The sequence below is a fragment of the Eleutherodactylus coqui genome, chromosome 12, assembly GCF_035609145.1.
Source record: "Eleutherodactylus coqui strain aEleCoq1 chromosome 12, aEleCoq1.hap1, whole genome shotgun sequence".
NCBI lineage: Eukaryota > Metazoa > Chordata > Amphibia > Anura > Eleutherodactylidae > Eleutherodactylus > Eleutherodactylus coqui.
The window spans coordinates 92,910,948-92,934,496 of record NC_089848.1 but is presented as its reverse complement, the minus strand read 5'-3'; the positions used below and the strand labels follow the sequence as shown (position 1 = coordinate 92,934,496).

Below are 23,549 nucleotides of genomic sequence, written 5' to 3'. Positions count from 1 at the left end.
TTTATACCCTACAATCGTGTCACAGCAGAACCGACAGACAACCCTCTCCCTGTGGCATAGATGCAGAGGTCGGCATTGTTTGTGGAATCAAAGTGATTATAGGGAAGCTGGTACCTGTCTAAAGCACCATAAACTAACTCATGGTGCCCTTAGGGCAGGTGCTGTATTTTTTATATTCACCAGCTTCTTGGATCATGCGGTGCCCACCTGTCAAGTTTATGCAACGGCCGAAAATCAGAGTCCTGTGCGCTCCCACACGAGTCTATGGGAGAGCACGCACAGGAAGCAAGTTTTCAGCGGGTGCGCGGACGTCACATGTGAGCACTAGGAAGTGGGCGTGTATGAAAAATATAGCACCTAGCTCACTGGCACCTGCCCTAAGGGCACCAAGAGTTAGTTTATGGTGGTGCTTTAGGCAGGTGACAGGCTCCCCTTAGTGATTGATACACCTTTGTAGTGAAGGCAGCTTTAAACCTGCACATATATGTTTTATAGGTGGTGGCTTGCAGGGCTGTAGAGTCTGAGCCAGAGAGCCGCTTTGGTGGAGGCAGAGATGGTAGTGTACGGATTCCAGCTTATAAAAAATTATATTATATATCTTATAAATATGGTATAATTGATTCAATACAGAAATCTTGGAAAATTTTCACACAGCCGGTATCTGATCACACAAGAAGAATCCAAAGCGGCCGTGTGCATGCAGCCTGAGGGAGTTTATTGTTACAGACTGGTGGACGCCCTAAAAACAACCCCCCCCCTCCCCCCAAATAAAAAAAAAAAAAAAAAAGATTGGCGGAATTTCTAGCCAATCTAGGAATCTTACCCTGCCCCCTCAAAAAGAAATAAGCCATACAACACCTATATACCCAGAGGGGGGGGGGGAAGTGGGCATTATAAAATACAACTCATCCCACAAAAATTATTTTAAAAACACCCCACAAGCCTTCACTCAGCTATGCCAATGAGTTATGGCTCTTGCAAAAGATGACGATGCAAATCGCTTGGTCCTTACAGCACAAAATTAGCCGGTCACCAAGGGGTTAAAGAGCCGTTGCTGGCGGGTTGCAGTTATCTGCCGCACACAGCCGGCACCTGCACGGTATGGAGCAGCTTCAGCTGCTAAGTCCGTTTCATACGCTCGCCGCGCCCGCCTGGCTTATTTGATGCAGTCCCGGAAGGGATTGCATTAGCTTAGGGAGACACCGCTGCTTCTTCCTGACTGCTTGCAGGACCAGGAATAGGTTTTCTCTTAGAAAGTACTCTGGGTATATACATTTATACTGATTGTAATATGACAGCTTACAGCTTTAGGTCTCCCCATTTAATTGGCAGAATAACTTTTTTGCTTCTGTTATGAGGTTACGGCTATAAAGGACAGCGGGACGTTTCAACCAATAAGAATGATGCGGTTCATCTCACTGATTGGATATTTTTCTTCTTGGTGCTCTTTAATTGTAAACTATTACTTTTTAAAACTTTGTACAGCAGTGTCAGTGTCAGTGTCTGCCATGTAACTTATCCTATGACACTCTGCCAGAGCTGGGGTCTAACAGGCTGCTGTCATAGTGTTAGTAGAATGCACTACATAAGTAATGCAGTGTACTATGCTAGCGATTGAACTATCACATCTTCAAGTCCCCCTTGTGGAACAAAAAAAAATAAAATAAAAAAATTATAATTTTTTTTATTTATTAAAAATTTCTATAAAGTTTAAAAAAGGGAAAAAAAAAGGATGCAATTTAAAAAAAAAACAAAAAACATTTTACTGGAATAGACTTTTTTTTAATGCAGCACAGTTATTACCATGTTCGTAATGGCCCAGATATTTATTGAGCATGGTGAACACCATAAAAATAAATTTAAAGAGACGGAACGCCTCAATTGCTATTTTTCTTTGGTTTGCCATGGTTATCAGCAAGTTATGGTTCTTGCAATGTGAACAATTACTTGGTCCTTAAAAGCAAAAGATAAAAAATAAAAATGCTTGTTAAATGGGTTACAATTAATTTTCCAATTATAACGAATCCTTACCTGGACCTGCGGTGTCAGAACCTCCACTTCCATCCCGGTTCCGACACCAGGTCACATGATCTAGACCCATTCTGTGCCCCACATATCATTGAAAGGGGTTAGCAGTTTCATTTATTTTAATAACTAAGCCAGCCCCCTTTAAGATGAGCGGAACAGCCAGCCTCCTGCAGAGATGTGACCCGATCTGATCTAGACGGCTTGGATACTTTTGTGTATTTCTTCATATTTAAAAGAGACACATACACAAAGTGTGCCCTCCCCTATTATGCCTGTTGGTGCCCCATAAGCATCACTACAAAACAGATCGATAGATAAATAAATGTAGACCGGTATGAAAGTGGAGTCAAGGGTTCACGTTTTTTAATATAACAATGCAACAAAATACTAAACAAAAAAAACAAAAAAAGAGTGAATCAAGTGCAACATCTGATAATAGAGTGTCAGCTCCTCTGCTCCAGTAAGTAGCATCACACAAGTGCTTGGCTGGTAAGCATCAATCTACATATCCAATATTATAGAATAATGCCAGTGAATCCATAGCAGCCAAGTAAAAGCATTGATGTAGCAGAGCTGAATCTGTCACTGTACTGGTCCTCTTCATCTTACTATGCTACTACGACTCCCCCCCCTCCTCTAAGAGGTGCTGCAGCTCCTGGACCCAGCGCTAAACATGTAACAGAGCCTACCATGCACAGTATTAAAACCAGCATCCTCGCATGGCAGAGGCCTTTGGACCCCTTCAGGCACTGGGGGAATCTTCCACCTCTTCCCCCCCCCCATAACTACGTGTCTGCGTCTTCTACTGATAGCCTGTATCATGGCATCGTCAACACAGCAGATACGAGTTTGTGATTTTGAATAGATTCAACATCTGTATTGATTAAAAATGAAAACAACAGAAGCCATAATACAACGCATATAGTAAAAGATGTAAGACTTGGAGGAAATGACTAAGTGGCGCAAAGCCCCAACGTGTATTCACACAGATTGTAGATAAATGCTTAAAGGGTAATTCCATAATGGTGTATTTTCTTTTTTAAACCTGATTTAGATGTAGGAAGTTCCAAGTTCTTCAGCATCGCCTTGCAGGAGCATCACTAGACAAAGCAATAGGCTGGCATGGCAGAGTGCCAAGTTCTCACGGGCTGGCACAGTATCATCAGAATTGTCCATTACCTAAAAAGTCCATTTCTCAAGGCCCCCATGATATCAGGAAACCTTAATACAAGCAATTGTCTGGTGGTTCCTTTAAAGAGGCCATCTTTGTCTACGGTCTGTGTCCATTATTGCAGGTATTCGCTTAATTAGGGACCATAGGCAGAATTGGCGCCCTTTCTGGTGGCAAAATCTGACCCACCCCATTTACAAGAACTTTATGAAAATGTGGTTCTAGTGACAACTCAGAGTCGCACTCCAGAACCAAAGTGCTAAAATCCCTATAACTGCAGCAACAAAGTACGGTTAAATATACATTATAATGAGCGAGACCATTAGGGGGTGGGGTGGGGGAGGGGGAGTAAAAATCTGAGAAAATCTAAAAAAAAATAAAGAAATGTTTCCCATTCACATATGTGCCGCGGTTAAAGTGATATCAAGAGTTAAAACAAAGCAATAACATGATAATAAAAAAAATTCACATACGAGTTGCCTGTTGAAGATGACCCATCAGCTCTCCTGGCATGTTTCTGCAATGCTCCAGAAGTGTTATTTGATGGAGAATACGTCATTCCTCCATTATTCCTCCTGCAAAAGTATAAATAGACTTGACACCTGGGTGTTACCATTTCCCTCCTCGTAGTTCCATACTGTCCAATCAGTGCTGAAAATGTTACACTGTATGGAAAAGAGAAATGTTAATGTCCAATTGTCAATTTCCAGGAGGAGCGACAGAGGAATTGCAGAAAGCTGCTTCAGAATTCCTATTATATGTGGAATGCAATAATTTATTCAAACAGACATAGCAGCAGAGCCAACGAGTCCTGTTTTTGCCCCGATCAAAAAGCTGGTGGGTAAAGACAGAGAAGTGCAAGTATCTGCAACAAAGGGAACGAAGTTCCCGCAGTTGCAAACAGAATTTATGTGCATTGTTGTGCATGTCCTTCCGCTAATCAAAGGGTTAATTACTAGCTGAGAAAAAAATGTAACTAGTTCAGAAACTTTTTTCGACTAATGGATTACATTTCTATTGGTCGGAAATGATCTCTTCGGCACCATAGACCTAATGATGGCCGATCAACAGGATCAGCAGTGACCATCACTAGGTCTGTGGTCGGAAGCCTCATGCACTGCACACTGAAAATGATCTGCTGGCAGTCCGGCGTCTACAGGGTTGGCGCATGCGGCAGGACGGAGTCACATCCACAGATCTTATCCGGATTTACTCGTTATCAAATTTGCTGTAGGGATGATCCATATCTTGGAGGAGACCTAGAAAATAAGAGGGAAATCGCATTAGAAAATTCAGTGTGATGTGTGACTAATGCAGCCTATAATCCCAAGAAAGCGAGAAGAAAAAGGGTCAATTATTTAAAAAAATTATATATCATTTTTTTTTCCTTTTTTTAAGAAATGGGTTCCCAATAAAGTGAAACAATAAACACACAATAAATCCACATCGCCATTAGTTACTAAACATCCTGGAATGTGTAATTATCTGACCTCAGAGTAGGAAACAAACTGCTGCATCTTAAAAATAATGATTGCCATCTGATGGTCAGAAGTGGTACTGCAGCGTTTTAAGCATTATTTAATGGTAACTTTATAAAAAGGTGTAACAAACAAAATAAATAAGATCCAATACAGAGTGCCGGCCTATGTATACCTTCAGGAGCCAGGAGACTTCAAATTTCCCAGGCCTACGTGCACATGCGGCTGACGTAATGCCACCTGGCGTGTGCATGCGCAGTAGACCGGCATCAGGTCTTCAAGGACCAGATCGCCGCAGGACATCACGGAGAACGGGGGTCCTCCATGACTGCTCCATGTGGTCAGCTATCTCCGGGAACTGACAGCATGGAGCTATCATGTCTACAGCTCACATGGCTTTAATCCTCAGAGAAAGCATGTTTTTACATCCCTGGGCATCAAAGCCCACCTAGCTAAGACGTAAAAACACTATGGGGTGGTCACTAAGGAGTTAATATGCCGCCTGTGAGCCTCGTGGGTGCAACCACCATACATGGGAAGTGTGCCAAAGGCCCAAGGATGTAAGCCAGAGTCAGAGTCTGTGTACATACAGCTGTTTCGACGTTACCTTCTGATAGGTGGCGCTGTGGAGGATTACTACATCACTAATTTGCATAGCCTGAAAGTCACATTTTCAGGAATACATAGGGTTAATTTGTATTCTATAACCATGGACATACATAGGTTTGTTTAGGAGCTGTATACACAAAACGGAAGGCTACTTTTAATGTTTCAGGCCAAACAGGGGCAGATTTACTGATTTTAAATAGTTTAAGACTCGTCAGAATGAGCCTAAAACGCAACACCCCATGCCAATAATTGCATCAGATTTTGGTGCAATTTTTTGTGTAAACTCAGCTAGGTAGTACAGTGCCCCAGGTGATGACCAAAATGGTCAACGTCGTGCCCAAAACTTTATAAACTGCAATCAGATTTTTCTATCTGGTTGCGACTGTCCCTGCAAAAACAAAAAAGTCAGATGGCCTCCCTCACGCTGGGCACATCAGATGACCCACCCCCCAAACACTGCTGTACATACCAGCACTGAGAGGGCACTCTGGATGTGTTTATGTAATAACAGTGCTGTATATAATACAGTACAGCGAGTACTTCACATTTATTTAAAGGGGTTGTCTGGAACTTTTGCAATTTGAATTCAATGGGAACCGAGCCTGCAAAACCAACCCGGGCCACTGCACTAAGTACAGCGTTATCTACTTCCTGTACTGCCCATACTGGCAGCAGTGCTGGTAATCAGGCGATCAGTGAGGATCCTGAGCGGCAAACCTCCACCGATCAACTATTGAATTGATGTCCTATCCCTTAAGATAAATCATCAATAAAGAAAAGTCCTGACAGGCCTCTTTAAATTTGGCCCCTAAACTGAAAAATTTAGGAGCCAAATTAATTTTTTACTTGCCAATGCCTCCTAAATAATGGAGTCCTGTAGAGGCTGGTATAAAAAGTCAGACGAGACCATCTAATGCCAAGACCTGGCATATCCTTCAGCAGAGCCACGGTGATACATCTGGTGCATTGTAAAACTAGTCTAAATTTGCACTAGAATTAGGATTAGTAAATAGTCTTTACCACGTTGGTGCAATATGTGAGTTAACACGGGGGGAGGGGGGGGGGTTGTAGTATCTGCTATGCGGAAGGTCAAAGATGGGCAATGCCATAGACAGATCCATATTAACGGCTTCCTGCTCACATTGTAACCAGTGATTAACCATGAATCCATTACAGGACGGCCGCCTTAAGGCACATTTACCGCTTCCTATCCTCGTCCTCACATTGCCGCGGAGATCTCTGGCCGACGGGACCCACAAGTGGTTACATCAGACCCATCCTGCTGCTGTGTGCAGCATTTCATACATAAATTAGATTACAAGGAAATTGGCTGAACAACTCTGCGTTTTCCATTATATCAACGGGGATAAACAATCCCGACACTTAAGACGGCAGACAAATTAAGGGCAGAATTCTCTTCTGATCATGTTCTCCTCGGGAGGACGACCGTACAAGTGTATTACCAGCCTGGAAACATTACTGTGAGATGATATGGGAGATGGTCAATAGGCCCGTCTGTATAAAAGGGAAGATATGCAGGAGATATAGATGGAGCTCATGGGAACTGATGGACATATCTATTATCTAAGATTATGGACTCAAGTGTCTGTGAATGCAGTTTTAATACTCGCCTGCTTTCGCGTACCTTCACTGTCCGCAGGTGAAGCCGCTGCGCAGGCCATTGAGCAGATGACTCCTCTGCATTGCATGCGCACACAATCTCATTATGGGTGGCGAGCACATGCAATGGAGAGACAGAGCGCTGGCTTACTGTGTGGGCAGCGAGGGATGGAGAGGCAGATGAGTATTAAAGTCACACAACTAGAGATGAGCGAGTATACTCGCTAAGGCACATTACTCGAGCGAGTAGTGCCTTAGCCGAGTATCTCCCCGCTCGTCTCTAAAGATTCGGGGGGCGGCAGGGAGCAGCGGGGGAGAGCGGGGAGAAACAGAGGGAAGATCTCTCTCTCCCTTTCTCCACCCCGCAACTCACCTGCGCCGGCCCCCGAATCTTTAGAGACGAGCGGGGAGATACTCGACTAAGGCACTACTCGCTCATCTCTAGTCACAACCCTTAAACCCATTGGCCCATGTCCCGTGAGCCAATGGTTATAGGGCACAAAGGACATGGGCGGTAAAAGTGGCATCCAGAGGCTTCTGAAATGCTCAATGTGTCTTAATAAGCCAACAATGACTGGAAAACCCCCTCTATCGTCAGATCATCCTCGGAATAGGTCATCAATAGTTGATCCACACGGATCATCTGATCCTCCAGCCCACTCTCAGTACAGCCAAGCTGGAAGTGTAATTAAAGGCTTCACTCCCATTGAGATCAATGGAAGTGAAGTCTACTACACCATCTGGCCAACAGTGGGCCAAAGGATCAGAGGATTGGCAGGGATCCTGAGCGGTGGACTCCAGCTGATCAACTATTGATGACCTATCCGGAGAATAGGTCAATCAATCATAAATAACCAGAAAACCCCTTTAACCCTTTCCAATCCACTGTCTGACGTCTAAAGACATTATGATTTAAGGCTGTACAGCTCCGATGTTGGAAGACGTCCGTCGGGGTTCTCTTACTGTATATTGCCAGCCTCTCTGCTGTCAGAGACTATCTAATGCGTCACCTCATGCAGTACTGACTTTAGCCAGCAGATAGCACCGTTGTATAACAGCAGAAAAAGAGTAAGCCCCTTAGGAAACTAGGATTCAAATTGGATTGGAAAGGGTTAAAAAGGTTGGCCAGGACATACAACTGATGCTTATTCTTACAAAAGGTCAGCAATGCATAAAATCAGAACGTGTCCGACTACTCATCTCCCAATGCATCGTGTAATTAGCATACATGGAACCAACAGTAATGACGACGTTAACAGGGAATCAGCACACCAGCAAATCGGCCCATTTACACCAGCCAAAGATCGGGAAAAAAAAAAGAGGCTAAAATCGATCATTTTAGCGATAATAGTTCCGTGTAAATGTGCGCCCATCGTCCGCTTTTTGGGCACTGCTAGCTGATCATTAAATTCAAGCCCACCTTGTCCTTCACTTTTATCAGTAGTTCTCCCGGGCGGGGGCACTGTTGCTTCCTGGAGAACAAAGGATCTGAGCGCAGATAATAGTCTCTGGCTATTAGCTGCATTCAGGGAAGGCTTCATTTGCATACATAATTGGTATTTAAGTAGCTGGTGCCGATTTTGATACATATCTGCAGCAGGTTTCAATTGGTGGGTTAAAATCTGTTGGGTCTGCCCCAAACAGTGAGAATTTTGATATAAATTTGGTATGTATTTTTCCACCATGGATAAGCTGCATCTAATCAGCTACATGTGAACACACCTCACTAGGGGATAGTCTGATAAGACGCATTGATGTATAACCAAGTACATGCCATTCATGTCTGACAACTGTAGGCTCTACCTGTGCTATATCAATCAATACAAAGCGCTTATGGAGTCAGGTGAACTGCAAAAGCCCAATTGGCCCCATTCCTGGGATTGTCGGACCTTCAATGATCAGTCTAGCGGTTGCCATGAAAGTCTTGCTGGAAATAAGTTTTCTTGATACATTTTCTTTCAAGATGTCTGGCTGTAACATTAAGAAGGGGTATGTTCAGGATAATAACGTGCTTGCCGTTATTCCAAAAAAAAGTGGTACATCGGTCCGTGGGCAGTGCCATCCAATGTTGATTCTCGTCCCCATTTAAGTGAATAGAGTTGCAATACCAGATGATACATGATATTCAAGGGTGGGCATCCATTATAGGCCAATTCTATATCCTGCTTGACGGATACAATCCATAGATCCTGGACCTGTGTTCATGTAATAAAGAGTGCGGGTAGCAGCCAGGTGCGCCGGGGATTATTCCGATGTCCCCGGTGTTTCCCTTGAATCCAGGCTTTATAAGAACACACAAACAAACCTTCACTGCTATTTATACAGATGGAGACGCTTATTTAACGTTCTCTCTTCTGTCCTCCACAGCTCGAGACTGTCGCACCTGACATTTTAAAATTGCTTTGCTCTCTAGTTCCCGGGAGGAGCGCTAGTCACTGGCCATGCGGCAATTTTTATATTGAGTAATCGGTAATATACAGAAAGGGTCAAGGTAAAATTTGCCAGTTGACTTCACCGAGGGACGTGAAACATCCTAGTTATATTTGGACGCTAATAGATTGTCTCACAGATCAGATAAACGGACGGCCGTTCTTTAAATTCTTCAGCAATTAGAAGACCGAGAAACAATAATGGAAAATGCTAGAAAAAAAACAAAAAAAAAGTGTTTGTGGGAGACGAATAGTGCCAACTGGTGAAGGGCTTTTTTTCAGGACCATCACCAATATCTTAAATCGGCACCACCACAGAAAAAAAATTACGCATTACATTATGGCCATTCAAATCAATAAAGGTGTCTAATACAGGACAGGTCCTCAGGAGGAAGCAACACTCTTTGTAAGGGGGAATTTCACATCTGCGTCAGGGATTCCACTTTCCTGCTCTGTTTGGGGAGTATGAAAAGGGAATCCCCGCGGCCGAACTGTTCAGTCTCTGGATAGAACTGAATAGTGCTGGATGGACCCCACTGAATATGATGGGGTCTGCCATTTTTCACCCAGCTGCCCGGCTTTTGGACAGATGACAAAGCACTCTATGCAGTACAGTACTTTTATTTTGGTACTTTCAGCCGCATCTGTGCCGGAATATCTGGTCAGAAGTCCCAACGCGGATGTGAAACCGGTGTTGCTGCTCTCCACTCTGGCCAAGAAATAAGGATCTTGACTAGAGGTGAAAAGCTATCTTCTATCCACAGGATAGGGCATAACGTTCTGATAGGATAGTGGGAGTCCCAGCGGTCAGTCCCCCACCAGAGAACAAGGGTCCCAAGCACTTGAACTTGGAAGCGCTGGAGACAGCCATTGAAATGAATGGAGCTGCAGAAACCAAGTGAGACCATTCATGCAGAGACCTTAGTGACCCATCAATTGTAAAGAGTCTGCCTTGATACTGGAGTCTTAAAGGGTTTGTTAATGCATGCCGCTCCATTTCAATGAGAGCAATGGAGAACTTTGGAAAGCCTGCTCCTGGGATGGGTGGGCCCCCGATCAATCAGAAAGTAATCCCCAATCCCATGGATAGAAGATAACTTTCTATCTTGGCATGACCCCTTCAATAGAGGGTTAGTCCTCCATTCAGGATCCTCATCTCTTGGCCAAAGTTGACAGTAATTACAAGGAGCGGCTCTCACTCTGGAGGCCCTGCCTTCTTTTGCATTACTTAAACAACTGATCGATTTGAATGGATACTGTGTAATTCTTAATTTCCCCTGTGAAGGTGCTGTAGGGAAACTGAACAATAAAGGCCCATTAAGACAGTGATTATCACTCAAAATGCACTAAAAAGCAGTCTCTTGAGTGATAATCGTGTCTAAATGTGCCCATCTCTCTCTGTTTGGCTGAATAACAGTTTTCAGTTCTGCTTGAAACCAGTCAGCTGATAAGCAGGACCGCACACTGTCTGCTGTCCATGGTGCCGAATTCTCCCCGGGGAGCCCATGACTAAACAATGGAGCTAATTACAGAGCTCAGACCTCCTGCTAAGTTCTGCAACAGCTTCCAGAAGCTCATTTGCATGAAATGTAGCTAATAAAGTACTAATAGCAATTAGTGCATATTAGTACTTTATGCAAAACGATAGCTGATCTTTCAATCCTTTGAAATATATCTGTGTATGTAAATGGGCCTTTACTTCCACCTTTCCCCACAGATTATAGCTGATCGCTAGGAATCCCAGCGGAGAGACACTTTGTAAATCAGCTTAATGTCAAGGGGATCTTTAAAAAGTAGAGATTGCCAAAAGTAGAGAGCCACTTGGCCTTGTAAACATGTTCGCGTTGTCGGGATCCAGGTAACGGCATTGGTCAAGACACCAGTTTTCAAAATCGGCAGAGCTCCTAGTGGTCAACTCCTACGGATCAGAAAGTTATGCCTTCTATCTTGGCACAACCCTTTAACTCAGAATTCCCTATTGGGGTATATGAAAATGGCTTTTAAGTACTAGACAATCCCTTTAAGTCAACCTTAACATGAAACTGCAGTGCAAGCTCTATCCTTCTCCTTGTCACTTTCCCTCTCCATGCCAGAAAATCTCAATATGTAATTACCATCTAAATTATATGAGAAAAGCCGGTTGGGGCAAACGAGGAGAGAGAAAAAAATGCACACATATTAGCGTATCCCCAATAGACGAGCCTGAGCTGACATTTTGTAGTTTAATCTTCTGAGCCCGAGTTAATAAATCTCTTCTCATTCTGTCACTCATCCTTATTAGGAGTGAATTAAGTTGGACACAGAGGAAAAGCGCCCCCCGAAGAATAATGTTGCATCTTGCAGAATTCCCATCTGCATAAAGGACATTATCGGTTCTATTGAGCTGTTTTGTGGTGCAGCTGGTTCTGGTGTCAGGAGAAGTAACACAAAATGAACCCGAGGAGGAAAAACAAATCCAGCAATAAACTTCAATAGGCTGCGTGTAAAGCTTCGCTTTTCTGACGTCCTCTTCGCTAACACCACACAGAAGAGATTACACAGCAGCGACATTAAGCTCGTCTGCGAAAGGTTTATCACACGCTGTAAAGATTAAACTTCAACCCAAACCGTATCCACAGCTCAGCCTGTGTATTGGGGACACTGGATTATATTAAACCGCCTAGGACGGGATTTATGGCATATTGACTGGTCTGGTGACAGCTAAAGGGTATACAAAAATTCTTGGACATGTCAGTTTTGGTAAATACTTCTATCGCCCATGAAATAAATCTGGAGTATCACTCTGCATTGTGCTATTCCTCCATGTAAACCTAAACAACTAGATATTACAACTTCTCTCGTCAACCGGACTCATTCCGACATGATCAGCATGGACTCGACAGTGTGACACCGAGTAAGGACAGTTCATTCATTTCCGGGAAGAAAGCCAGATGGAAGGCACGACTTCTAAGAAGAAACATTTTAGAACTGTTATTTAACCCCTTTAATGGCACGCCCGGAAAATCTCCAGGGCTTGCTGCACTGACCATGCAGTTAAACCCAGGAAGATTTCTGTGGACAGCTCCAGTGCTGAAATGCTGGCCAGGACACAGTTATTGTGGCACTGTAGACGTTTGCCACTTCGAATGACCTCAGGAAAACCTGCCACTGCGCTGACATGGTAATAAACCTGCCACTGAAGGGGTTAATAGAGAACACAAGCATTTACTAAAACAGACGAGCCGTCAGGAGAGCGCGAGAGTCAAAGCATTCTGAAAAAAAAAAAACACGATGCCAACGGAGAACCATAAATAAGAATTCTTCTATCACATTGTGTGCATGGATGTCAAGAGGGTCAAATTAGACCACCCAAATAGTTAGCGATATCAACTCAAACTAAACCAAGAAGTCAGGAGGTCAGCACTGAATAATGAAAAATATAAAAACCTTCAGCGTTTAAATCGGAAAACCGCATTTAGTTCAGGATTTTATTAAACGCATTAAATTTAGTAATCTACAAGGGTGGCTCTGAAACTAAAGCTTCCCATCTTACGTTGGCACAGGATGCCACAAACGGATGCTGGCGGTATGCTGATAGAGCTTGAATTATTCCACTGACATCCGGTAAGTTGTGGTGCCGTGTGCCAGATGGCATCAGAAGGACAGTCCGCTTTATACACTTTCATGTCAGACATCATTTTGGCAAAGAGGTGTAATTGAATTCCTTCATGTGGACCCCCCTCCCCCCCCCCCGAAAAAAAACAAAAAACATTCTTTGACGTTTGCTGAATGTTTACAGAAGCCAGACACTGGATATCAGCACAGTGAGGTGGTGGGCGTCACGTTTCAACAAGCCATGGACCACTTTCACACCATGAAATAAAGAGCGACACAATCAGCTCACCTGCAGGAATCGGAAGATCATAGTTTCCAATACACTAAAGCGGTTCTTCAGCTCCTTAGCTAGGTTCCCTAGTCATAATCCTTCAATTTGGGGCTGAAAAGCTGATCGAGATGCTCACCATTGTCGGGCGCGAGTGTGTTGTGCGTGGCACCCACTGCCTCACTGCGCCAACATCCATGGTTTGGTTTCTTGAATTGTTCTGCCATGTAGAACAAAAAAAGATTCCATCCGTTGACATTCGATGAATCAAATTACACACGTTTGCTTTATAATTGCCTTTATGTCAAACTGCCCATCTGTCATAGGGCAACAAAATTTACCAATTTTCTGCAGCTCACTTGTCAGCTTTGTTGCATAGACTGGGACAGAATGCAGAGTTTTTTCATCATCAGAGGGTGAGCAAGTTACTGACAGCTCTATTGTACTGCTGGGAGCCTGGATAAGAGCCCTTTTACGATGAATGGTAACGGACAGTCAACCCCCTGTAAAAGGACCCTAATGGCAGGAGATAGTCACACAAAGCCTTATCTGTTTGTATCGAGTTACTATTCTGTCACTCACCGGTATCAATGGGAGGGGTTCATCTCCATCACTTTCTGGAGACTGTAATATTCTGACATTTCTCCATTTTTGCAAATATCTTTAATGAAATGTTATCGTACAGAGCAATATGCGGATATTCTGTATACGAGTATCCCAACACAATAAAGTTCAGCTAAATGTTTAAAAATGGGAAAGCCGATATTTGCTGCGGGTCGCCATCCCTAACCTAACAGTCTTGTTATCGCTGCTTAACAGAGGTTTTACATTTAGCTTTCACACTGCTGAAATGACAGAGGAAAGGTCATCAGATGGAGAAGATTCTAATCTCAGAGTAAATAACCTGCACAGAACAGTCACAACGGCACAAAGACGGGGCTGATCGGAAAGAGAAAGAATACATAGACTTACCTTGTGGCACTACCCCCGTCAACAACAGTAAGCTGAAGTCATGGTGAGCTAATGGGTAAAACCTTGCATAGTAGGGTGGCTCTTCCCCGAGCGAATTAATGACTAAAAGACTATTTAAAGATACTATTACGGGGAGCAATACACAGAATTAGCACCATAAATGGGAGGGAAGGGAAGGGATTTTAGCACCTATGGACCAGCTAGGTGCTTTAAAATTGCTGGCACACCCTTACCCCAATAAACAATGGTCTAGCCGAAGGACTGAGGAGAGCTAGGCTATGTATATGGCAACCTTTAAGGGAATCAGCCAACACCTTAAAAAAAGACAAAATGGGCTGAATCTCAAGTTGACAAAAACATTAAAAGCGGCGAAACAAAAAGTGCCAAAAGGGAGAAATGTCCAACCTGGTTGCTTCCCCCTGATGGTAAAAATAAAGAGCTAATTCAATCCTACGGGCCGCTATTGGATCCGTTAAACGTCCATTTTTTTTCTATATACTATTTTTAAAAACAAAAAGATCTTTTGAAATGAATCCATTATATTTTGTCACCATCTCCTTACCTCCATAGCAGGCTTTATTTACCTGTTGATGGGGCTGTGCGAGGACTCATTTATTGTTGAACTACTTGTAGTTTCCATTGGTACTATTGTGGAGTACATATGACTTTTTGATCGCTTTTTATAAAAAAAAAGCACAATTTTGGCATGGCGTATTTTATTCTTCTGATGACATTCACCATGGAGGGATAAATAATGCATTGATAGATTGGGTTTTTCTGGATTTGGCAAAACCAAATATTTTTTTTTTGTCTTGATTATAAATATGGGAAAAGTTTTTTTTTTCTCTTTATAAACCTTAGGCCTCCTGTCCACGGGGAAAATCAGGCCCGCTACGGATTCTCCTTGGAGAATCCGTAGCGGGTCCCTCCTGCCCCGCGGACATGAGCGCTTAAAATAAGAATTAACTCCTCTCGCACGCTCCGGATCTTCCCTTTGTCACGGCTTCATCTTCTCTCCGCCGCGGCCGGATCTTCTTTCTTCAGCCCGGCGGATGCGCACGGCATGTCGGTTGCATGCCGCGCGCATGCGCCGGCCCGAAGAAAAAAGATCCGGTCGCAACGGAGAGAAGATGAAGCCGCGAAGAAGGAAAGATCCGGAGCAGGTGAGTATATTCCGATTTTGGTCTCCCGCGGATCCAGACGGCTTCCATAGGCTTCAATAGAAGCCCGCGGGAGCCGTCCCCGCGGGAGACCCGAACGAAAATGGAGCATAGTCCATTTTTTTTCATGCACCATTTTTAAAAAAAATCACTTTTATTGACCATCCGCAGGTATTTATCTACCCGCGGGTGGTCAATGCATCCCTATGGGATGCGGATCTGCATGCGGGTTATCCGCTGTGGATCCTAATTCATAATTTGCCCGTGGACATGAGGCCTTAATATCCATTACTTTATACAACATTTTCTTCATTTCCTTTTAAGTTCCGACCCCTCTTCTAATCTTCATAGGGGACCTAAACATGAAATAGTTTGATCGCTTATACCAAATACTCCAATATTGAAGTATATGGTATTTCTACAGGCATTCTATTATGACACGGGCCCGTTTTAATAGACAGAAATACATGACAGTCCTGAGGGTCTTCAGAAGGCCCCCAGGTACAATGACACCTCCTGAAACCACTCCATACAAACCCCACACACCCAGGAGGTACATATATGTCCTGGGACGCCAAGGGGTTAAAAAGGCACAGCTGATCAGTTACTGTAACACTGTCGAACGGGTCTATAAAAAGTATGAAATCCACCCCCCTTCTCCTTAGAGGCTCAGTCTGCTGTCCTGTCTTTATACCATACTTTACACTGAAGCTCCACTTGTTCCGACTGGCTAATGTGTATAAGCACAAGCCCAACATAAACTCACCAGGAAGACTGTAGATTTCTCTAACAGTAAGGATACAAGTATTCCCACACTGCAGCAGTTTGCCAGAAAACAGCACTGCCACGAACAACTGAAACCAGTGCCAACATGGTTTTGTCTGTCTGTACAGAAAGTGCAGCATGGGGTGCAAGCTTTATGTCAGCTGAAGTGAACGGAAGATAACGGACGGGAAATGGCAGAGATTACAGTTTCCAGGAAGTAATGTTGTGCAGCCGATTCCCCAGAAACGAGGGAACGTCATACGAGCTGCACACAGTCTTACCTGTGTGACTAGTGCTACTATATCGCAATATCTAGGCCTTCAGCAGTATAACAGAACTGTCATTTAGTCTTCCACTCCCTGCTCACTGTGTCCCAGTCTATACGGCAGAGCTGACAAGTGAGCTCAGCAGCTTACTGCGATTCCTCTAATAGCCAACCTGAAGATTGCAATCTCCTTTTTAATGAGCATACACAGAAAAACACACTTTCTGCTACTGTTCCTTTAAACCAGGTTGTGTAGCTGAGTTTACGCTGCGGTTACTGTGCAGCGCTGAACAGGTTACTGAAACAGAAGGTAGAGAATCATTTAGAACAACCTGTAATTATAGCACAGAAAACAATAACAAAAGATGATTTAATTTTATAGGTCAAAACATTTGGCAGAACGCGCGGCGTCAATCATTTTACGTTTCGCTGCTGAACGTCATTCTAGCAAATCGCTTTAAACAAAACAAAAAAAAAAATACAAAAAAATAAATAGTCTTCAGTTTAAGCAGAGCATAAACTTACCATATTTCTTCCGGATCTCGTTATGCTTTACGGTCCTTTCGTTCTTTCTGTAAAAATAATTAAAAACACGATTTACAGATTTGTAGAGGAGAATGCGGCTCATAATATACAGATGCTTCAGAGAGAAAACAAAAATAAAAGCCCTTTCCTATACCGGTACTTTGTATCGTCAGGACGTCTCCTGAAGGGTTAATTCTATAAGATGACAGCAGTAATATAAGTGGCACATGATGGCCCCATTACGGATTATGCATTGCGGCCCAAGAGCTTCTAATTACACCTATAAGTCAAGCCCCATTATTTTAATAGACCACAGGAGGTAAGTGGCTGCCAGATAACCCCATGTCACTCATCTCCAAAGGGATTCGACAAAACCTATACGCCAATTAACCCATTAAATACCAGAGCGTTTTGGTGCAACAAGGACCTTATAGTCATTTTACCCAGGTGTTGGTTTTACGGCCCCATTTCTTTTCCGGGCCTGATAAAGTTTCGGCTGTTTTTTTTCCATAACATAAGGTTATTTAATACTTTTTTTTCTTTTCATTGAATTTTTTTTTTTTTTAATTCTTCGGGTTAATGTGGTCAAAAAGTTGAATTTTCTTTTAAACTTAATTTTTAACATTCTACTTACATTAAAGTCATTCTGCTATACGGCGATGGTTTAAATTGGGATTCTTTTTAAACCTTTTTCCTTAGTAACATTTATGTCTCCCATGATGTCATAAGACCTCTGGGGAACATTCACTAATTTTCTTTTCTTCATTATTTTGCATTTTTCCACTGTAACTAGGACATCCCATAGACGCAGCATCCATAGGAGCCCTGGTTACAGGGAAAAACATCCCCATGTGCGACAACAGTCCCTGTCAGAGCCGGCCGGAGGTCTGCCAAGACTCTGCAGCTTATACCGGCCGGTGATCGCCGGGTCCCCAATGCAGGAAATGGCAGTCCTGTTTCCTGCCTTCTCTATATTGGCACCCAATGAGTGCCGTTTAACCTGTAAAAGGTGGCAGAAGTAGTTGAAAACCACTTGTTTTCCCCTCTGGCTCTTCGGCCGCATCTGACAGACGAGAACCCGAACCTGCTCCTCCTTGATAGAGGGATTAAAGCTAAGTATATTTATTAAATCGGCCAGGATTAAAGCCCAGGACCAAGTGCCGGACACTCGGTCCTTAAGAGTTTAAAGTCGTCATACTACTGGAACCCCAAAACAGTCAGCTATAATCTGGTAGGGAATAGGACAAAGTGCTGCAGTGCCCCCATAGGGGAAACAAAGGATTACATAGCTTTCATTGAAATTAGTGGGCTGCCTGTGTAATGCAAGAAACATTAGGTCCTCCAGAGCAGGAGGCGCCCTCTGTAGGTGGCTCTTCACTCGGACTAATAGATGAGCAGCCAGAATGGCCACACTGCAAATGTTGCTCAGGAATGAATGAGGGACATGAAAAGATTAAGGGGATAACTCTGCCCCCAAATTCCCTGGATCTCAATCAGATCGATCATCTGTGGGATCTGCTGGTAAACTAGTCCAATCCATGGAGGCCGCACCTCACATCTTACGGGGCTGCTAACATCTGTGCCAGATACCACAGGACCCCTTCAGCGGACTTGTGGAGTCCGTGCCTCGACAGCCCGGTGATTTTACAGTTTAGGCTTAATGGCTTAAGTCTAGTATATACTAACACTAACTGGTTTATACTGATTGTAGAACTACACATGGCAGCATGTCCTCCCAATTAGATGGATTATTACCATTTCATACACAACCTGCTTTTTTTCAAAGCTTACAGTGTATTTATTCCAAGTGTGGGGTCCTTGGGGAAACTCTTGAGACCCCATTTGGGCCGCTGGTGAGATAAAAGGATGCAGATCAATGGCTGCGATGCATAACCTGCAACACTAATATCTTAATACCGGCACAGCACTTAATACCACTCCGACACCTTCATGAACTCCATCACCCCAATTAAAATCAAGAGAGGCGGGAAATGTGAAGGTGAAAGCTGGAGATTTACACCGTGGGAGGGAGAGCGGTGGAAAGAAAGAACAGGAACGCAGCGGAGAGCACAGGAGAACTACAGCCTGGGGGGAGCAGAACCGGTTACACCTATACTACCGGGTTATTACAAATCTGCCCGGTTTGAACCCCCCCCCCCCCCCCTCACCACTCGCATTTAATGACTCCGACACATAAATTTGTCATCAGTGGAAACAAACTCAAAGTTTTCTTACACAACATCATAAGTGTTCAACGTCACTCCCTTAATCACTGGACACATCAAGCCTGGAGTCAAAAGTCACTGCCTGTAGAGTATCACAGTGACTGATGCAATGTCATCCGTCATGCATCCTCGCAGATCATGCATGGAAACTATCCAATACAAACGACCAATGAAAGTTAGTGCTAACCAGGACTAGGAGAATGGTAACATAAGTGCTCCGTGTTCTGGTTTGATATCCTCAAACTTCAAAATGAAAGGGGTTTTCCAGGACTAGATCTCATGACCCTATCCTTAAGATAGGTCCTAAATATTTGATTGCCCCCACGACCAGGTATTTGAGTGCCACAGCATCATCACGGCTTACCAGGCACAGCACCGTTCATTTCAGAGTGGATGCGTGCGGTATAGCAGCTCAATCCCATTAAATGGAACAGAGCTACTCTCTTCAAACAGCTTATTAGTGAGGGTCCAGTGTGGCAAACCACCCCTTCCCCATGATTGGATATCGATGATCTGTCCTAAGGATAGGTCATTAATATCCTAGTCCTGGAAAACCCTTTTAATTAGAAAAATGGGTCATTAGTGTGGCGAGGGGGGTGAATCCTTCAAAGCTGATCACTCAACAGGTTCTCTCAAAGTGCAGATTAGGTCGCAAAGGAAATTAAAGACGTTTTACCACCTATTGATTGGGGGTGATACAAGTCTGATTGTGGGGGTCTCACTGCTGAGAACCCCACCGAGTCAGAGAAAGGGGGTCCCATGGTCCTTTTGTGTCATCACTGCGGCTCCCTGCACCCACCCACAGCGATGGAGACTAAACGGAGCAATGGTCGCACACGTGTGGCGCCACTATATTCATTTCAATGGCGTTGACAGAAATAGTTGAGAGTTCAGCTCCCTCCAGCAGTCCCACTGAGGAGGTAAGTAGTGGCACTGTCGCTTTATTCAATCTCCTCCTGACTGCAGGGGGTACAGCGAGTCCATAGCAGCAGAAAAAAAAAAAAAAAAAGGGTCAGACTTGTTCGATTGCAACACTTCTGATATTTTTTTCCATCCCTTTCCATTGTAATCAACAGGCATGCTTGGTTGAGCCGCGTGCGCATGTTTACGATGGAGCATGGTAGCTCCAATAGCTGCCGATGAGATGGATAAAGAGAATTTTGGTTATTGTGACACTAGAATGTTACAATAGCAAATCTTGCTTCAGTTAGTTGGTTATATAACAATGACCAGTATTGTGCAAAAGTTTTAGGCAGGTGTGGAACAATGCTGCAGAGTAAGCCTCCCTTTCAGCACCACCCTAATGGCGGTATAACACTCCCACTGTTTTCAATGGGACCGCTCAAACAGCCCCTCGATCGCAGCGCTGCAATTTTCGAGCGGTACCTGTTCTATGTTTAGGCGTTTAATGCTCTTCATCAACGATGGAGTGCTAGAAGCGTCGAACAGAAAAATGTGGCAGAGCACCGCAATTTAAATTGCAGCGCTGACCGCAACGCTTGTGTGAGGGAGGGATAAGAATGCTTTCAAAAATGGAAATGTTAATAGTTCATGTTTGTCAATTCACAAAATGCAGAGTAAGGGTGCCTGCACACGAACGGAATTTCCAGCGCGTTATTTTAGGCACATTATCCGCCCCAGACCGCAGCCAATATACTCCTATGAGGATCCGCAGTTGTCCCCAGACGGACGGATTTGTATCGCGTTTTTTCACGCGCTTGAAAAAATCTGCGACCTGTTCTAATTTGGGTCGGATTCTGCGCGTGAAGCCTCCAATACAAGTGAATGGGTGCGTTTTTTCACGCAGTACATCCGCAGTGCAGCTGCGGATGGAGTCACTGGTTGCTATGACTACAGGAAGTAGGCATGGTAGGAGGCGTCCCAACACACAGCAGAGCTTCACAGGCAAATTTGTAGAGGGAGATAGGTAGTATTTCTTGCCAATGCAGGATGTAAGAATGCAAAATCTGTAGTAATGAATTCCTCTTGTGAATTTTTTTGCAGTGACTGAAATAAAGTCACGCTGGAGAAGCACCCGAAAAAAGTTACATGGATCAACCATGCCCACAAAGACATCTGCTCACCGGGTGAAAGCATGTTGCCAGAATAATTTAATGGTGCTCGCACAAGCAAGAGGGACAAAACGGAGTCTGGGTGTTGGTTTTAAAGCTGTTTTCCAAGGAATGGGCAGTTCTCTAGGGGTTGGGTTTACAATAAGGGGCGTCTGCTGGTTTTTCTGCGCGTTTTTTTCCGCAACACATCCGCGTATATCCGAGGGTAATTTTTCACGCATCCGCACCTATCCGTAGGCACATTTAGGTACCATACGCGCGTGAAAATCCGCTAGCGGAATCCGGAACGCTCGTGTGCAGGAGGCCTAAACGAGAGAGAAATCTAAATGATACCAATATTTGGGGTGAACACACTTCTCAACAGCATCAATTCTTTTAAATTCACTTTCACAAATTCAGACTATTGTTAGATTATAGTCCGGTGTCGGATTGACCAATTAGACCAAACGAATGATGCTAATTATCTTCACATGTAGGTTGAAACAGTCATTAACTGGAACAGAAACAGCTGTGTAGGAGGCTTATATCTGGGTGAGGAGCAGCTAGACTCTGCTATAAAAAGGTGAGGATGTGGAAGACAGTTTTCTGTCACAAGTCATGCACTATGGCAAGACTGAGCACAGCAACAAGACACAAGGTAGTCATTCTGCATCAGCAAGGTCTATCCCAGGCAAGGATATCAAAGCAGATTGGGTTGTCCAGATGTGCTGTTCAAGCTCTTTTGAAGAGGCACAAAAAAACGACCAATGTTCAGTGTAGACGTAGTGGTCGGCGAAAAAATCTTTGTGCAGTAGATGAAAGACATCCTGCTTACTTCCCTTTAAGAAAAAAAAAAAAAAGGAAACTACCCAGCAGTGCCATCAGGCCCAAACTAGCAACAAGTAGTGGGACCCAGATACACCCATTTACTGTTGGAAGTCTGACCAGAAGTGGTCTTCATGGTAGACTTGCAGCCAAAAAGACATTTTCTTTGCAGAAACAAGGCCAAGCGACTCAACTATGAGCCAAAACATCAGAATTGCAGTGGAGAAAAAGGTCAGCAGGCGCTCTGGACTAAGGAGTCAAAATGTGAAATATTTGGCTGAAATAGAAGGCAATTTGTTTACTGAAGGGCTGGAGAGTGGTACAATAATGAGTGTCTGCAGGCAGCAGTGAAGCATGGTGGAGAGCGGTACAATAATGAGTGCCTGCAGGCAGCAGTGTAGCATGGTGGAGAGCGGTACAATAATGAGTGCCTGCAGGCAGCAGTGTAGCATGGTGGAGAGCGGTACAATAATGAGTGCCTGCAGGCAGCAGTGTAGCATGGTGGAGAGCGGTACAATAATGAGTGCCTGCAGGCAGCAGTGTAGCATGGTGGAGAGCGGTACAATAATGAGTGTCTGCAGGCAGCAGTGAAGCATGGTGGAGAGCGGTACAATAATGAGTGCCTGCAGGCAGCAGTGCAGCATGATGGAGAGCGGTACAATAATGAGTGTCTGCAGGCAGCAGTGAAGCATGGTGGAGAGCGGTAGAATAATGAGTGTCTGCAGGCAGCAGTGAAGCATGGTGGAGAGCGGTAGAATAATGAGTGTCTGCAGGCAGCAGTGAAGCATGGTGGAGAGCGGTAGAATAATGAGTGTCTGCAGGCAGCAGTGAAGCATGGTGGAGAGCGGTAGAATAATGAGTGTCTGCAGGCAGCAGTGTAGCATGGTGGAGAGCGGTACAATAATGAGTGTCTGCAGACAGCAGTGAAGCATGGTGGAGAGCGGTACAATAATGAGTGTCTGCAGACAGCAGTGAAGCATGGTGGAGAGCGGTACAATAATGAGTGTCTGCAGGCACCAGTGAAGCATGCTGGAGAGCGGTACAATAATGAGTGTCTGCAGGCAGCAGTGTAGCATGGTGGAGAGCGGTACAATAATGAGTGCCTGCAAGCAGCAGTGAAGCATCGTGGAGAGCGGTACAATAATGAGTGTGTCTGCAGGCAGCAGTGAAGCATGGTGGAGAGCGGTACAATAATGAGTGCCTGCAAGCAGCAGTGAAGCATCGTGGAGAGCGGTACAATAATGAGTGTGTCTGCAGGCAGCAGTGAAGCATCGTGGAGAGCGGTACAATAATGAGTGTGTCTGCAGGCAGCAGTGAAGCATGGTGGAGAGCGGTACAATAATGAGTGCCTGCAAGCAGCAGTGAAGCATCGTGGAGAGCGGTACAATAATGAGTGTGTCTGCAGGCAGCAGTGAAGCATGGTGGAGAGCGGTACAATAATGAGTGTCTGCAGGCAGCAGTGAAGCATGGTGGAGGATCCTCACATGTTTGGAGCTGCATTTCAACAAATGCAGTTGGGGATTTGGTCAGGATTAATGGTATCCTCAATGCAGAGAAATACAGG

The 23,549-nt window shown here is 44.3% G+C and overlaps 1 protein-coding gene across 2 annotated transcripts in view; it reads right to left on the bottom strand.

Moving 5' to 3' along the window:
* Nucleotides 1–2,369: 2,369 nt before the first annotated feature.
* LOC136586995 (pituitary tumor-transforming gene 1 protein-interacting protein-like) overlaps nucleotides 2,370–23,549 on the bottom strand; it is a 63,296-nt gene continuing 42,116 nt past the window's right edge. For both annotated transcript variants that reach the window (XM_066585386.1, XM_066585387.1), the window contains exons 6-7: nucleotides 16,885–16,931; nucleotides 2,370–4,458 (exon numbers count right to left, since the gene is read on the bottom strand). In XM_066585386.1, the coding sequence (XP_066441483.1) occupies nucleotides 4,409–4,458; nucleotides 16,885–16,931 (97 nt within the window). In that variant the 3' untranslated portion in view covers nucleotides 2,370–4,408. The remainder of the gene's footprint in view (nucleotides 4,459–16,884; nucleotides 16,932–23,549) is intronic.